Raw genomic sequence first — 15,185 nt, forward strand, 5'->3', positions numbered from 1 at the left:
TTTGTATCGAGAACCTCTTGGACAGCATCTCTGCCCTTCGCGGTCCGTCCTCCCTCCTCGCTTCCACCTCGCCCTCCGCTTAGCGCAGGGGATCCTCTCCTCCCTCCTTCCTCGCGTTTTCCCTGACACGACTCCAGCAGCAAAGCTGCCTTAATGCTCGAGCACCCAGCGCCGCACGATTGGCTGTAACATCCTCCCCCGAAAGCTCCACCCCGCCGACGGTGCGTCTCGGATGCTCGCAAGTCTCTGGATTTCCTCCTGTTTTCTACCCGTAACACCGCCGAACACCATCATCCCCTCCGCAGCGCGCTGAGGGGACGCCCGCTGGATGACACGTCGGTGGCACACTTGGCAATCCTCCGCCCCCTCCTCCCGCATCCCCCCCCCCCGGCTTCTTCCCCGTTTGAGGTTTTCCCCGCTGAGCCCGGCACGTCCTGCTTTATCAACGTAATGCGAAGCCTCGGGGAGGGGTCAGCGTTCTAACAGCCGTCCGCTTGGCTGCAGCTCTGTCCGGGCTCGTTGCCCTGCGCTGGAGACCTCTGGGGTGGGGAGAAAAGCAGGGGGGTCTTGTAAAAGTGATGTATGTGCGTGTGATGATCATAGGATCACAGAACGGCTGGGCTGGAAGGGACCTCAATGCCCACCCGGTCCCAACCCCTGTACCGTGGGCTGGGTGCCTCCTCCAGCCCAGGACCCACCCATGGCCTCGGGCACCTCGGGAACGGGGCACCCCCAGCTCTGGGCAGCACGGCTTCACCAATGGCTGTGTGAAGCTCTCGAGGTAGCCTGAGGCTTTGGCAATCAAGTTGGTTAGTGTGAGGACGGGCAGATCCTATCCCGAGGCGCTGTTTATTCCCTCCAGTCCTCCTCCAGACAGACGTGGAGCATCTCAGGCGTCGTGCTCGCTCTTCCTGGCGATGGAGCTGAGGATAAATGTGGATGCCACCGTCCTACAAGGGTCACCAATTCTCTGTTTTATGCTTTTTATTTTTTTTTCTCCCTGCAGGCAGAGTGGCCCCTCGAGCCCCAGCAGGACCCGGGTTGGTGACGAGCAGCTGTCATGATCTCTACGGCACCTCTCTATAGCGGGGTGCACAACTGGACCAGCACAGAGCGGATTCGCATGTGTGGCCTCAACGAGGAGAGGTGAGGTGCGTGGGAGGCTCGGTTGGGCCCAGGAGGGGCAGGAAGGGATGGGGAGAGGCTGCAGGAATGGAAATGGTGCTGGAGTGGCTGATTTTAGCAGTGACTCAGGCTGGGGTTGAGGACCGTTGCTCTGCAGAGTGCTCACCAACTGTGTGCGCCTACATGGGTGCACTGTGCACACACTGTTGGCATCGTCACTTGTGCTGTTAAGTGTCAGGAGAGGAGAGGAGCCACCGCGAGCCAAGCTGCTAAGAAGAGCTTTCAGTGACCCAGGAGGGTGAGTGCAGAGCGCACGATTAGATGGGAGAGTTGTGACATGCCACCAACCAAATAGGAGATTAGGGAGGATTAGTGGCCGGGAGGCAGAATTGATCGAGGCCGGTTCCTGGCCTGTCCCACGGCTCGCCATCGCCTCTCATTTCCGCCGCCTTGGCGTCTCGTTCTCACAACCACGGGTCGGGTCGGCAGCTTCCTCAGAGCTGTGCACTGCTGGAGGCAGGCGGGTTTTGGTGCTTGCAGGCAGTGCGCGCAGCGCTCTCTTGCTGCCGGAGCGGAGACTTTTGGCAGCAAAGCCTCCAGCAGGCGGGCAGGGCGGCGGGACAGGGGAGACTTGAGGCTCTCTCGCGGGGCAGAAAAGCAGACGGCGATCATCTCCGTGCCTCAGCCCCGCCGTGCAGCCCTCAGATAAGAGCTGGCGGATGGCGCTGCCTTCCCTAAACCGCTCCGAGCTGCCCCCGCGCCTAACGAACGCCCCGCAGCGTCGCGGCGGGCGGCGCTTTGTCCCAGCCCTCGGCCTCGGGGAGGGCGGAACGGCCGGGGCGCCGCCGCCTCCGAGCCGGCCCCAAGCTGCCCGGCCGTTCCCGGGCACGCGGCGGGGACGGAGGCAGCGCGGCGGCGGCGCCTTCGGGGCCGCGGGACACCCGGCGCGGCCCGGCGGCGAGGCTCGTGGCCGCGGCCCGCCCCGCCGGCTCGAGGCCTGGGCCTGCGGGGCCCCGGACCGGGCGGGGCGGCCGCCCGCTGCCCGGCTCCGCTCGCCGCCTGCCCTCGGGCGCCCCCTGCCGCCGCTCCCGCCGCCCGCCGGGGTGGAGCTCGGCCTCGGCGCCGCGCTGGGCCGGGCCCGGTCCGCCTCGGCCCGCGGAGCGCCAGGCTCGGCTGTCATCTGCGGAGCGCTGCGGAAACGCGATCTGCCCCGTCCCGTTGTTAATAACGACCCGCCGGAACCTTCGGTGGCCCGGCCGAACGGGGAAGGCGAGGGGACGGAAATGTCCGGGCTGCGTGTGGGGAGGCTGGGCGGGTCCACGAGGCTTTGGGATGGGGCGACGGCCAGGCCTTCAGCCCGGCCCCGTCCCGCTGTCCGTCCCGCTGTCCGTCCACCCGTGTGAGGCTGCCCAGAGCCGCTCCTGGTGCCCGCACTGAGATGTGGGGCCCGGGGATGGGGCTGGCAGCATCGTCTGGTTGTTGTGGAAGTGTGTGGCAGGAGGGCAGAAAAAGAAGCAGTGTTGGGGCTCTTGAGATCCCTTCCAGCCCCTGCAGTTCTGTCATCAGCAAAACCTGAAATCGAGTTCTTTGATCCTGACAGCAGCGCTTGTCTGTAATGGGGCTCGGTCAGAACAAGGCTGGAAGTTGCTGTAAATACGTAAATAGAGAGCGTGTGAGCGCTGCCTGCTCCTCTGTTGGATCATAAGGACAGCCGTGTGCTTGGTGCATCCCATCTCTGTGGATCCTTGATCTGAGTTCACACTGTGCATTCACGAGGTGTCATGCAAAGGTTCATACGTTCTGGCCAGCAGGATGGGTGGCTGTGCAGCTCACAGACACAGCTGCTGGGCTGGGACAGCAGGAATGTGGCGGGGAGGCAGAGGAACAGGACAGGATCTCTGAGGACAGGGCTGGAAGTGTGTGGCAGAACAGAAGGGGAGATGGAAGGGACAGGAGCAGGTGAATGGAGCCCTCTGGGAGGGAGAGGACAGTGATGGACAGCAGTGCTGCTCGCCCTTACAATCCTGCAGTGGTCAGCACCCATTGCTGTTGTGGGAGGTGCAAGGTGCAGCGAGCTCGTGGCTGTCTGGACCATGCTTCTGCTCGTCAGCTGCTCTGCTGTCCCGTGTGAGGACAGGGAAGGTTAGCATCCTGGGGTTTTGTAACACTATGTCTTATTCCCCCTTTAGGAGAGCCCCACTTTCTGATGAGGAGTCTAAAACCAGCAGCTCCCAGCATTTGGGATCTCAAGAGTTTTGCGTCAGCAGCAGCCTTTCCAAGGTGAGCTCCATTTGTGCCCATCCGGGTCCTCTGGGAAGGCCTTTCTCTGATGGAACAGGTCAGGCAAGAACACCTGCCCTCATGGGTCCTGCAGACCTCCTCTCCTCTTGAGAGGGATGCAGCAATGTGCACAAGGGGCAAGCAGCTCTCCAGGTTAGAAGGAGCATCTGCTGGCCTCTGCCTCCTCAGGTCAGGGCTGGAGAGTAGGTCCTGTCTGCTTTGCTAGGAGCTGCTTCCACAGCTTTTCAGGATTGTTTTCTCCCTTCCTGTTGCAGGTGGAGCTCACAGCAGTCAGCAGTGGTGGCAGCAGTGCCCAGGATGCAAGTGGCAAGGTGGAGGAAAAGATTGGACCCAAACTGGAAGAGCAGCCACCTGATCCTAACCCAAGCCCAGAGTGTGTGGGAAAGACTGTGAAGGACGATGTTCAGGGCCCTCTGGCAAGCCAGGGGGATGGCAGAGGGCAGGAGCCTGCAGTCCCCCAAGCTGCTGAGCAGGAGAGCAGCAGTGCTGATGTTGCGGGGATGCCTGCAGATCCTCCCAGCGACAAGCAGGCTGACGTTCCTTCCACCTGCTCTGTGGCTCCAGAGAATGAGCCTGCTGGGAAGGAGAAAACCGTCCCAAGCACCGGAGCACAAGGGCCAGCAGTGCTGGCAGAAGGGACGTTATCCGTGGTCGCCTCCAGCTGCAGCACCTCAGCCTCCACCCCTGCAACTTTTACTTTGAGTCGAGTGTGCTTTCCCACGTCTCAGGCCCCTGCTATGCACAAAGTGCCCCTGTCCTTTCAGCCTGGGACGGTCCTGAGCCCGAACCAGTCGCTGGTGTACATCCCACCGCCCAGCTGCGGGCAGCCGCTCACCGTAGCCACGCTTCCAAGCACTTTGGGGGTCTCCTCCACGCTCACCCTTCCCGTCCTGCCTTCCTACCTACCTGAGCGTTGTGTGCCAGGCATCATTGCTTCCCCGGAGCTGCGTTCCTACCCCTACACCTTCTCTGTCACCAGACCCTTGGCTTCAGATGCCAAAGTGGTGTCGGTGGAGGTGAATCAGCTTAGCTGCTCTTCGCCCTCAGGTGGAAGCGGTGCCCAGACCGCTGCCGATGGCGCTCCCTCGTCCACAGCTGGCCCTGCCCCGTCGTCCAGCCAGCCTCTGCCGGCAGCACCGTGTGGAAGCGCTGCTCCCTCTTCTGGCACTGGCACACAAGCCAGAGCAGCGGCAGCTCCCGAGCCGCACGCACCGGGGGCGGCGACTTCGCTTTCACCTCTGAAGTCCCCTCCGCAGCTGGAGCGTGAGATGGTCTCCTCTCCGGAGTGCAGCGAGATGCCTCTCGATCTCTCCTCCAAGTCCAATCGCCAGAAGCTGCCTCCACCCAGCCAACGCAAAACCCCTCCGATGCCCATCCTCACCCCTGTGCACACCAGCGGCAAAGCACTTCTCACCACGGTCCTGTCCAAGTCCCAGCGCGCGGCCCAGAGCGCGGGCAGCAGCGTCACCTCGTGTCTCAGCACCACCGCGCCCTTCGTCATCTTCCCCGAGTTCCTGCGGAACAGAGAGCAGGGCTCCTGGGTGAAGAACACCACCCTCATCAGCACCATTCCAGGCACCTACGTCGGCGTTGCCAACCCCGTGCCCGCCTCGCTGCTGCTCAGCAAGGACCCCTGCGTGAGCTTCAGCAGGGACCCCCACCACCTTCCCAAGCAGGAGCCGATTTCCATCATCGATCAGGGAGAGCCCCGAAGCGCTGGGGCTCCCTGCGGGAAGAAAGCCAGCCAGGCGGGCGCAGAGAGACAGCAGGATCCTGCCAAGAGACTGCTTCATGGCAGAGCTGCTCCGGGAGCTCCTTTGTGTCAATCCAAGGACATCTCCACCTGGAATCCTGTCCAGGGGAGCGTGTACCCACGATGTCCTGTGAATGGCAAGCCTTCCAATCCTCAGCTTTTGCCTCTCGGTTGGTCTCCTTATCATCAGACCCCTCTGCTTTCGATCGGCATCTCCACCACGGGGCAGCTGCCCCCGAACCCCAACAGCTCCTGCAAGCCCGCTGGCACAGGTGAGCTCCCCACGTTCCTGAGTGTGCAGCCCACAGAGCCCAGCGCGGCGGCCCAGAGCCTGCCCGAGGGGCTGCCCAGGCTCCCACCTGCGGAGTGCGAAGCTGCATCCAAGAGCAACAAGAGCTGCCGACCCCTGCCCAAACCCGGCGAGGAGCAGGACAGTGCCATCCCTTTGAACACAGGCCCATCTCCTCAAACCAGCACTTTGGATGCAAAAGGAGGAAAGGGGAAGCTGGACAACCCTTCGAAGAGTCAAGAGCATGAGGAACCAGAGGCCGACTCCAGTAAGGAGGGCGTTGTGCAGGCTGAGGCTCCCCAGGGGAGCTGCAGCCTCAAGCAGACGGATGCAAAGCCTAAAAACCAAGTGTTAGCTGCATACCTGTCGCATGACGTGCCCGTGGTCGGGCAGCAGGCCCTGCGGGTGGTTCCAGAGGTGCCTGCAGCACCCGTAGAGAATCAGCACAAGGAGGCAGGCTGTGAAGGCTCCCAGCAGCCTCCAGCTGCAGAGCCCCTCCAGTGCACGCATCAGGTGGATCTATGCAGGGTGAAGAAGGAGCGCGTGGAGAGCGATGTGTCGTTGCCTTCGGTGACTTGCTTGAGAGCTGGGGCTGCTCCCCAGGCTTTGGCAGAGGCCAAGCTCACGGCTGCAGGCCAGGTCAAGCAAGAGAGTGGCACACGCTGCAAGTCCAAGCGGCAGCACGACGGCGATGCCAGGCAGGCGCAAAAGAGACTGAAGTGCAAAGCGCAGGATGGCGAGGAGCCCCTGAGCAAATCAGGGAGCCAGAGTGTGCATGGCCGGAAGGTGAGTGAGGTTGGCTGGAGCTGGGGCTTGGGGGGTCATGGCTGTGAGGCTGGGGGTGAGGCGGGAGCTCTGCTGGGCGAGGACAGCTGAGAGCACGGGGCTTTCTACCCATGCTTTGGCGTTGTCTTGCAGTGGATGAAACATCTGGATCTGTATGGAACAGAACAAAATGGATCCGGGGTGTAAAAAATGCTGGAGGACACCAGCATTATGAGTGGGGGGTGGTCTTTTGTCCCTTCTTTGCTCCTCCAGCACTGTTAGTCATAACTCAAGCTTCAGTCTGTGTCCTCCATCCACAGTGGCGGAAACACCACGACAACCTGCACGAGCTCAGCAAGCGAGAGGGCCGAAGTGGCCTGGGATCAGTGAGTGATCACAACAGCCTCAGGGTAAAGCGTAAGCGCAGGAGGCCGACGAAGACAGAGTTCCCTTCTCCCGAGCACCGTGGGGACAGCCACGAGGAAGGTACTGCTGTCAAAGGCAATGTGTTCTCATGGGGTTTGGGTTATGCTAGTGCTGCGGGGCCGAGCCGTTGTTGTCCTGAAGCTGAACGGCCTCTGGAGCTGGTGGCTTCCCACTGCAAACCAGGATCCTAGCAGAGCTTTCCAGGGCAGCAGACGTGTGAGCAGAGATGTGTGACGTATTTCTCAAAGGGTGCTTTTCCCCACAGGTTACCTTGAGAAGAAGCCCAAGAACAACTTCCGGGACTTCATCCCGGTGGTGCTGAGCAGTCGGACGCGCAGCCAGTCGGGTGAGTTGGTGCCAAGCTCTGGGATCGTCCTGCCAGCACAACTGGGTGCTTCACTCCCTCTTCGTGTGGCTCCGTGCCCGTCTTCTGTCCTGCCTGGCGGGGATTTTCCTGTAGGTGGCCTTTTGCCTTTCTTGACATTTGTTTCCACTTTTGTGCAGGAAGCGTTGCCGGCTCTTCTGCTAGCGCGATGGGAGAGTGTGATGTGAGCGGTCAGGATATTTTACCTTTGCTGGAGGAGGATGAGGAAGAAGAGGAGGAGGAAGAGGAGGAAGAGATATCCTTGAAACGTCGCAAGCTGCGGAAATCCCACCAGGCATCGCGTTATCACAGCCACAGGGCCAGGGACAGGTCTGTGTCCGAGAGGAGCAGCTGTCACGCGAGGAGGAGCCGGGAGCTGCCCTGGAGAGTGGACGCACCCAGGCAGCTGTGGGAGCCCAACGAGGAGGAGGAGGATGACAGCCACGTCAAAAGAAAGAAAAGGAGACGACAGAAAAGCCGGAGATACCAGACTGGGGAATATCTGACCGAAAGGGAGGAAGAACGGGTGGGCTTCCCTCACCGGAGGCGAAAATCCAAAGCAGGTATGACAGTTATGGGCTGGGAAGGGATTTCTGGTACCAGGTCTTGGCCCAAGGCTTTCACTTTTATTCCCTCTAAAGCATGATGGGGTTTTGTCACTGCAGTAGGGACAGTGATGTTGATGTGCACGCTCTGGGATGCTCCATAGATCAGCCAGGCTTTCTGCAGTTCGTTTATGGGCCTCGCGGCCGTGAGTTTCAGTCAATCCTTTCTGGTCCCGCTGATGGCAACTGCCTCCACCACCTCTGGGTGGCAGCAAAGCCCTGAACTTCCCCCCCTTGCTGTGCAGAGCGCTTCTTCCTTCCGTGTGTTTTTTAACTGCTCTCTTACTCATTTCATCCAGTGCCCTTAAGTCTTGACAGGATGGAGTGAACGAGGTTCCTCTATTCAGCTGCTGCACCCTTTTGTGGGTGTTTTTTGTTGTTTTTTTTTGCAAGCTTCAGTCGTGTCCTTTCAACCATCTCCTCACCAGCCCATAGTGTCCTTGCTATGGGGTGTTGCTATTTCAGTGAAGCAGAGTGCGTGTCCTTGTGTGGTGTGTTGGGTTCTGCAGCTCTGTGTAATGAAAGCAAGAAAGGCTTGGATTTCCCCCGAGGTGTCCTGGTGCTTCCCACCTGCCTGCAAGTCAAACTGAAACTTTAAAGTGCTACTGCAGTTAAGGGGGAGACATGAGAAGGTGAGGCAGGGTCTGCTTTTGTAGGCAGCAGGGCAGTGACTGTTCACGGGTGCCTGGATGTCCTGTCTGTCCAGAGGGGATCCCACATGAGTCCCACTTGGCCCTGGAGATAGGAGGGGATGCACTGTGTGGCAGCATGCAGTTACCAGGCCACTGGGAAGCAGGCTGGATTCCTTGACTGTTAGAGCTAATGAGAAACCCTCGTGAGTCATGTGCAAATCCCAGAGCTTGGTAGGCTTGATCTTTCCAGACCATGCTGTTGTATTTCATGTGCCCACGATGGAGAAAATTTCCATATTCATTGCTGGTGACTCTCTACCATGGGTCTGTGTTTCTGGGTGTGCAGCCAGCAGAGAGCTGAGGTTTGGTTTGACTGGTGGCAAAGGTGTCCTTTACCTACAGAATTTCCTCATTCCCATTTCTCCTGCAGATTTTAGGTACCGAAAGCAGAAGGAGTCAGCGCAGGGTAAAAGCACAGAGCTGAGGCTGAGGAGCAGGCATTCCCCATCCCCCCGCAAATCCCAAGGACGCCCAGACTTTCGGAACGGCTTCTTCTTGGAGCACTCAGACAGCTCTCCTGTCCAGGAAGAGCTGGAGAAACCATCAGGAAAACGCAAATGTAAAACCAAACACCTGGCAGGGATCTGTGATGAGGGGAAGGTACGGCTTGGATCGACAAGGGGAACGTGGGTGGGGAGAAACGAGAGTGACTCCCATCATGTCAGCAAGCCAGGTCGACGTGTGCCAAGGTTGTACTGCTTTGTTTTCCAGGTGAAAGGACGCTGGAGCCAGCCCAAAACGCACTCTCCGAAGAAGCCCCAGGACTCGTGGCCTCTTTGTAAATCCCATCGTGTCAGCCCAGGGAGCTCCCCTGAGTTGCCTGCAGCCCAGCACATTCCTCCTGAGGCACGGCGGCTGATAGTGAACAAAAATGCAGGGGAGACCCTCCTGCAGCGAGCAGCTCGCCTGGGCTACAAGGTGAGCCTCGGTGCTGCCGCCCGCCTCGCGTCCTGTGCTGCCTTGCTTTGGGCTGTGTGTGACCAAGGCTCCAATGCTCTTGTTTCTGTAGGACGTGGTGCTCTATTGCCTGCAGAAAAAGAACAGTGATGTGAACCATCGTGACAACGCTGGCTACACGGCTCTGCACGAGGCCTGTGCGCGAGGCTGGATCGACATCCTGCACATCCTGCTGGAGCACGGCGCCAACGTGAACTGCAGCGCGCAGGATGGCACGAGGCAAGCCAGGAACACGGGGCAGCGAGCAGGGCTTGTGTAGTGGAAGTGCTAATTGAGGGCCTGAAGCAGTGATGGAGCACCTGGCAGGAAGGCAGGGCCAGCCTAGGGGAGCTCAGGTGCATGCAATGCACTGAGTGATGGAAGGGATGGAGCCAGGATCCACCCCTGCCCAGCCCTCATTTAAGGGTTGGTGGTGGAGGTGAGGGCATCTCTTGCTGGAGATCCCTGCCTATCTGAGGCCTTCCAAATGTAAGCAGCTCTTTTCCTTCGTTTCTGCATCTGTGGCTGCTGCATTTGGGCTTGTTCTCATTTGCTTCAGCCAAAGACTTTGCCACCCTGCTATTATCATCCCATTATAGCATTACTTTTTGGGAAGAGCTGGTGGTCATCACTAGATCTGTCTTATCCCAGATCAGGTTCTTTGCTATCCCTCTCTTCCACTCTCTGCTAACACTCCTGTCCTTACAGGCCTGTCCATGACGCGGTAGCCAATGACAACCTGGAAACCATGTGGCTTCTCCTCTCCTATGGTGCTGACCCCACTCTGGCCACTTACTCCGGGCAGACAGCTGTGAAGCTTGCCACCAGCGACGTGATGAAGCGCTTCCTCTGTGGTGGGTGCCTGGGGGTGGCTGCGTTTCCATCCTTCCTGTGTGGCAGCACACAGGACCACAGATCTGGGTGTCAGAGGGTTTAAAAGTGCTGAGCAGCCAATGACTGAATGATTTTTAGCTCCGTCCTGTGTGTGTGGTTGGTTGTTTTTTTTTTTTATTTTTTACCACCCAATGTCTCCAGACTAGCATCACACTTCCCAATTAAGATTCAAGTATTTTTGTTCTCTAATGTACAGGCAGTGCTCTGGTCACGTGCCTGAAGTCAGCAGGAGGGTTGGAGATGCTGTTCAGCAGCATCACTTTCTGGTCCTACTGCATAACCCCGAAAGAGAAACTTTTGTTGCCACACAGTGCTGCCAGCCGCTCTAAAATGGCTCTGCCTCTGGGGAGGGCCAACTCTGATGACTGGCTGAGGATGAAGCATGCCCACTTTCTGTACTGTTTAAGTAGAAATGAGAGGAGTGTCCTGGCTTCTTTGTAACAGTGAGGCAAAGACAATTAGAGGAGATGGTGGTTCCCAGGTAGATAGGAGACAGAAAATCTCCTGTTTCTGGAAAGTCTTGTTGGCCACATAGCTGTCAGGGCTCCTCCAGGCTTAACTGTGTATGCACCGGTTGTGGATGCAATCTTGAGTGTAAGAAGACCCTAAGAATCTTGCTTTCCAACCCAGACAGTGCTATCAGTTGCTTTTCCCCATTGGCTTCTACTTCATGTTCTCAGGTCAGGGCTGTGCTGCCTTCTCCTGAGTGAGGGTACCCTTCTTGCAAGCGGGTTGTGGTTCAGATTCTGCCGTGATGCCTGACGTTACAGCAGAGAAAAGGAGCAGCAGAGATGGCGTGGCTTACTGAGGATCAATGGATGTGTGTGCCAGGACTGTGGTGTGGCTGGTAGAGAAGCATTAACCCTCTCAATTCTTCCTCTTTAGATTACCTTTCGGATCTCCAGGGGCGCACTGACGGGGATCCTCGAACAGCGTGGGACTTCTACAGCAGCTCTGTACTCGGTGAGTTCAGCCAACCTGATTTCATTTGCAGCAGCAGAGCAGGGAGAAGCAGGTCTGTGAGATGTAACGCATCATCCCCTCAGTTCTGTCAGCTTCCCTTCCAAGTCACATCTTAGATACCTTGCCACAGTGCTACACACTGAGGGTTCCCACTGCTCCTGGAAGGGACTCTTTCTTTGGTAAGATGCATCTGTGGATCTTTCTGGACTGTTGTCCCATGTGCTTTGAGGGGGACACAACTTCAGGACTGTGTGATCAGAGGCCTGGGGCAGCTATCCTATGAGGACAGGTTGTTGGAACAGTTGGGCTCCTTCAGCTTGGAGAAGAGAAGGCTCTGGGGAGCTCTTATTGCAGCCTTCCAGTATCTAAAGGGGCTTTCAGTTCTTCCAAGTGTCCCTTCCCATTACATGTCACTGAGGGCGGAGGAGAAACTCTAGGCCACTGCTCAATCCATTTCTGTTCTTCGAAGCAGGAAAGCTGCCCACAGTTTCCCTTAGGTCTGAGCATCTAATGTGGGGCCAAAAGATAATGAGAGAAATGAGAGTGTGAGATCTGTGAGGTCTGGGTATGGGAGGCTCATCAGCCTGATGCCCTTTGTGCTCATAGAACAAAGTGCCTGATGCCCTTTGTGCTCGTGCAGCTCTAGAAACAAAGTGCCACTCCAGGGTTTCTTCTGCATTTGGGACTAGCATTGCTGGGCCTGATTATCTCTGCCTTACAGTGGATGCAATGGCCTTGTTTGTGAGTAGCTCTCACATGGCTAACAGACAGGGCTGAGATGTTGGGCCACGTTTACTCCACGTGGAACGCATTCAGTTCTTTTTCCTGGGTTGCTCAAGAAATGTTTGTGTTGTTTCTTTATTCAGCCGTGGTATTTCAGCTTTGCCCAGCAGTGATCTGAGACCAACATTCTCATCCCCTACTTCTGCCCCTTTCTGCAGTAACTCTTGAAGATTTAAGCAGCCTGTTTGAACGCACGCCTCCTGCCACCTGCTGTTGTCTCCCTGTTAACATTCTTGCTTGGTGCAGTGCAAGGATGTTTCCTGGGCAGCACACCTTAAGATTTTTTTTTTCTCCATCCTTCTGTGCATCGTGGTGTTGAGTTTTTTATTTTTATTCAATTCTGCACAAATGCTGTGTTTGCTTCTCAGCACATTTTGTCTGCTTTTCTCTATGGGATCTCATCTCTATTATATTCTGGAAGTTTTTGGAGGCACATTAACTCGGCAGGACAAAAACAAGCCCAGGGTTTCTACAAGCCAGAAATCTATGGGGTGATGCTCAGCAGTCACGCTTCTTGTTGTTCTGTTGCATTTGTGTTCAGGTCTGCTGTGCAGTTGGGCAGCGCAGCCTGGCAGCCCATATTTAGACACAGTTCCTGGCACGCACCTCGATAACCTGCTGGCAGTTGTTGAGAGTTGGGAGCTGGGTGATCAGCAAGGAGAGAGCAGTGCCTTCCTTTATGGGATCTGTGCAGACAGAGCACCTCCTCCATTCTTCTCGAGTGGTGCAGCTTCTCCCAGGCTGCACAGGAGTGGAAGCGTCTCATTCTGCAGGCAGGCGGCGCTTTGTCTCACACTGGGATCGGTGCCATCCTGCTCTCGGTGTAAGATGTTCTTCCTACCCTGTCTGCTCACCAAGGGCAGTTTTCAGGCGGCTCTCTGTGTTTCTCAGAGATGAGGGGCTGCTGGAAGGAGAGCAGCAGGATGCTGGGGCTCAGCGATTGGATTCGTTGCAATGTTGTGGGGCTGTAGGGGCAGCCGGTCTGGTTGGGCAGAGCTGCTCCCTGCGGGGTGATGGAGTGAAAGTGTGAGCAGCACCAACATCTGTTTTTTCTTGTTGCAGAGGGAAAAGACAGCATTGGATGCGATCTTCTGCTCAACCCTCCGGGGAGTTCAGACCAGGAGGAAGAGGAACAGGAACCTGACAACTTCATGTTTGAGTTCTCAGACAAGCCACTGCTGCCCAGCTACAACCTTCAAGTGTCCGTCTCTCGGGGGTGGGTGTCTTCTGGAATGGAGAGCGTTGGAGTGCCATTAATGCTGCACTGGAGGGGTAGGGTGGGAGGTGCTCATGAGCCTGGAGATTGCCCTCCAGGTTGGAGTTCATATGAAATGTTCTTGTATTGAAAAAGCATGCATGCTTGAGGAACTCTTGAGAGCCCAAAGTGACTGCTGGCCAAGGAGACAGGCAGGACAGTGTTTCACGTGGTCACATTTTGCCCTGTACGTTTCAAACCACTTTCCCAGGGGAGAAAAACACCATCATCCTTATTCTGAAGGTAGAGGCACAGAGTCATGGCTGTAGGGCAGCTTTCCTCATAGCAGAAAATAGCTGCTGACGGGGCGCTTTTTGTGGCTCTCTGTGTCTTATACCACCCCATAATGAAGCACAGCATACTTACCTTTAGAAAAATGTTGAGGATAGAAACCACTCTTGTTAAGCCCTGTGTCAGTGAAGCAAGTGGAAGACACCAAGGTGTGATTTGATTCTCAGAGATCCGTCCCTGAGGCAGTCAGCTTGGGAAAGAATTCGTAGTGGGATTTATTTGGCCGTGGGCAGGAAGGGAGTGCTGGGCTGAGATGAACCACTGCGTGCAGCCCTGCAGTGGCTGCGGTGCTGGGGGCCTGCCTTAGGTTGGCTCTCCTGTGGTGTAGATGTGCTTTGAGGAGCCCCAGCCTGGGATTCACTGGCAGCTAAAAGCCCTGCTGCGGCTCCTGCTGGCTGGGAATGCTGCTGGCGCATTCCCTAATGCGTGACCTTGCTGTCCTCGCAGGCCCTGCAACTGGTTCCTCTTCTCCGACGTGCTGAAGCGGCTGAAGCTGTCCTCCCGCATCTTCCAGGCTCGCTTCCCACACTTTGAGATTGCCACGTTGCCCAGGGCTGAGTTCCAACGCCAGGTGGCCCTCAGCCAGGTGCTGGCCCAGGACGAGGTGCAGGAGAGCCCCGAGCCGACGCAGGGTGCTGCAGAGACAGTGGAGCTGGTGCACTATGAGCCCGAGCTGCTGCAGCTGCTGGGCTCCGCGGTGGAATACGAGGCGTGGAGCAGCTGACGGGGGGGGGGGCAGATCGCTCCCTGCATCATGAGGCAATAATAAGGACCAATGGGAAGCAGCCCTCTTCGAGCCAGCAGCAAGGACCTGAGGCTTCGGCCAGCTGATCTCCTCCTCCCGGCGGTGCCTCGGTGCTGGCTGGGGGGAGAGGACGCTGCCTCCAAGGACTTCCTGGGGTTTCTTTGTGCTGAGCGGCGGCGGTCGCGGCTCTGGCAGCCCCATCCAGCAGCAGCAGAGGGAGGTGGGCCCTCTGTGGGGCGGCGTGGAGCAGCGATCGGCTCAAGCTCTTCTGCAGCGTGGGGCAATGGGTGCCATCGCCCCTCCCCGCCCGACCCCGTGGAACTGCACCTCTCTGTCTGCCCTCCACCCCCACCCCCGATGTCTTCCATAGTATTTATTTAATTAGTATTTAATTTGTTACGTTTCCTTTTGTTTTTGCAGTCTGTATCACTGTGATTATGTGAGCTCCGGGCTATGGGACGAGGGCTTCCTCTGGCCCCTCTGCAGCACTCCCCAGGGCCTGCGCTCCCCTGGAGCACCACCCCGAGCTGCAGAACTGGGGTCTGTGGCTTTGGCACCTCGGCTGAGAGCCTGGGAACGGTCCCATCTCTTAGCATTGGAGCTGGCTTCTGCTGCAGGCACTCTCGCCCGCTCTGCTCCATCCCCACCAGGCTCCATCCTGCGTTTCGGTCACACTGCTGCTCCCTGCCCCCAACAGCTGTCACAGAGGCAGCCCACACTTCCAGCAGCTCAGCCCCCCCCTGGGGTCTCTCCCCTCTTGCCCTGCACGGTGTCTGCTCAGCCTTTGCCCCTCCTGTGTCGTTGGGAGCAGTTCTACCGGAGAGAGCAAGGCACAGGGCAGGGCTGCTGCGCTCCCGGTAGATGGTACAGTTTTATTGTACAGGTGCTAACAGGACTCTGAGGATGGGACAATCTGTTTTTTTTGGTTCGGGTTTTTTTTTTTCCTGTCTCTCCTCTGCTCAGCAGTGGGAGCACTGGGTGTTTGGTTTCTTTTTTTG

At 57.6% G+C, this 15,185-nt stretch overlaps 1 protein-coding gene across 1 annotated transcript; it reads left to right on the forward strand.

Annotated features, from left to right (window-relative positions):
• Nucleotides 1-1,060: 1,060 nt before the first annotated feature.
• Nucleotides 1,061-14,166, forward strand: BCORL1 (BCL6 corepressor like 1; the record flags this gene model as incomplete). The annotated part of the gene is made up of 13 exons (XM_079541969.1): nt 1,061-1,146; nt 3,315-3,405; nt 3,681-6,254; nt 6,554-6,719; nt 6,925-7,005; nt 7,164-7,586; nt 8,691-8,920; nt 9,032-9,238; nt 9,330-9,496; nt 9,965-10,110; nt 11,036-11,113; nt 12,959-13,112; nt 13,890-14,166. The coding sequence occupies 13 exons, from the start codon at nt 1,061-1,063 to the stop codon at nt 14,164-14,166; spliced, it is 4,680 nt and encodes a 1,559-aa protein (XP_079398095.1).
• Nucleotides 14,167-15,185: the final 1,019 nt, after the last annotated feature.

Source organism: Tetrao urogallus (assembly GCF_951394365.1).
Source record: "Tetrao urogallus genome assembly, chromosome: 13".
NCBI lineage: Eukaryota > Metazoa > Chordata > Aves > Galliformes > Phasianidae > Tetrao > Tetrao urogallus.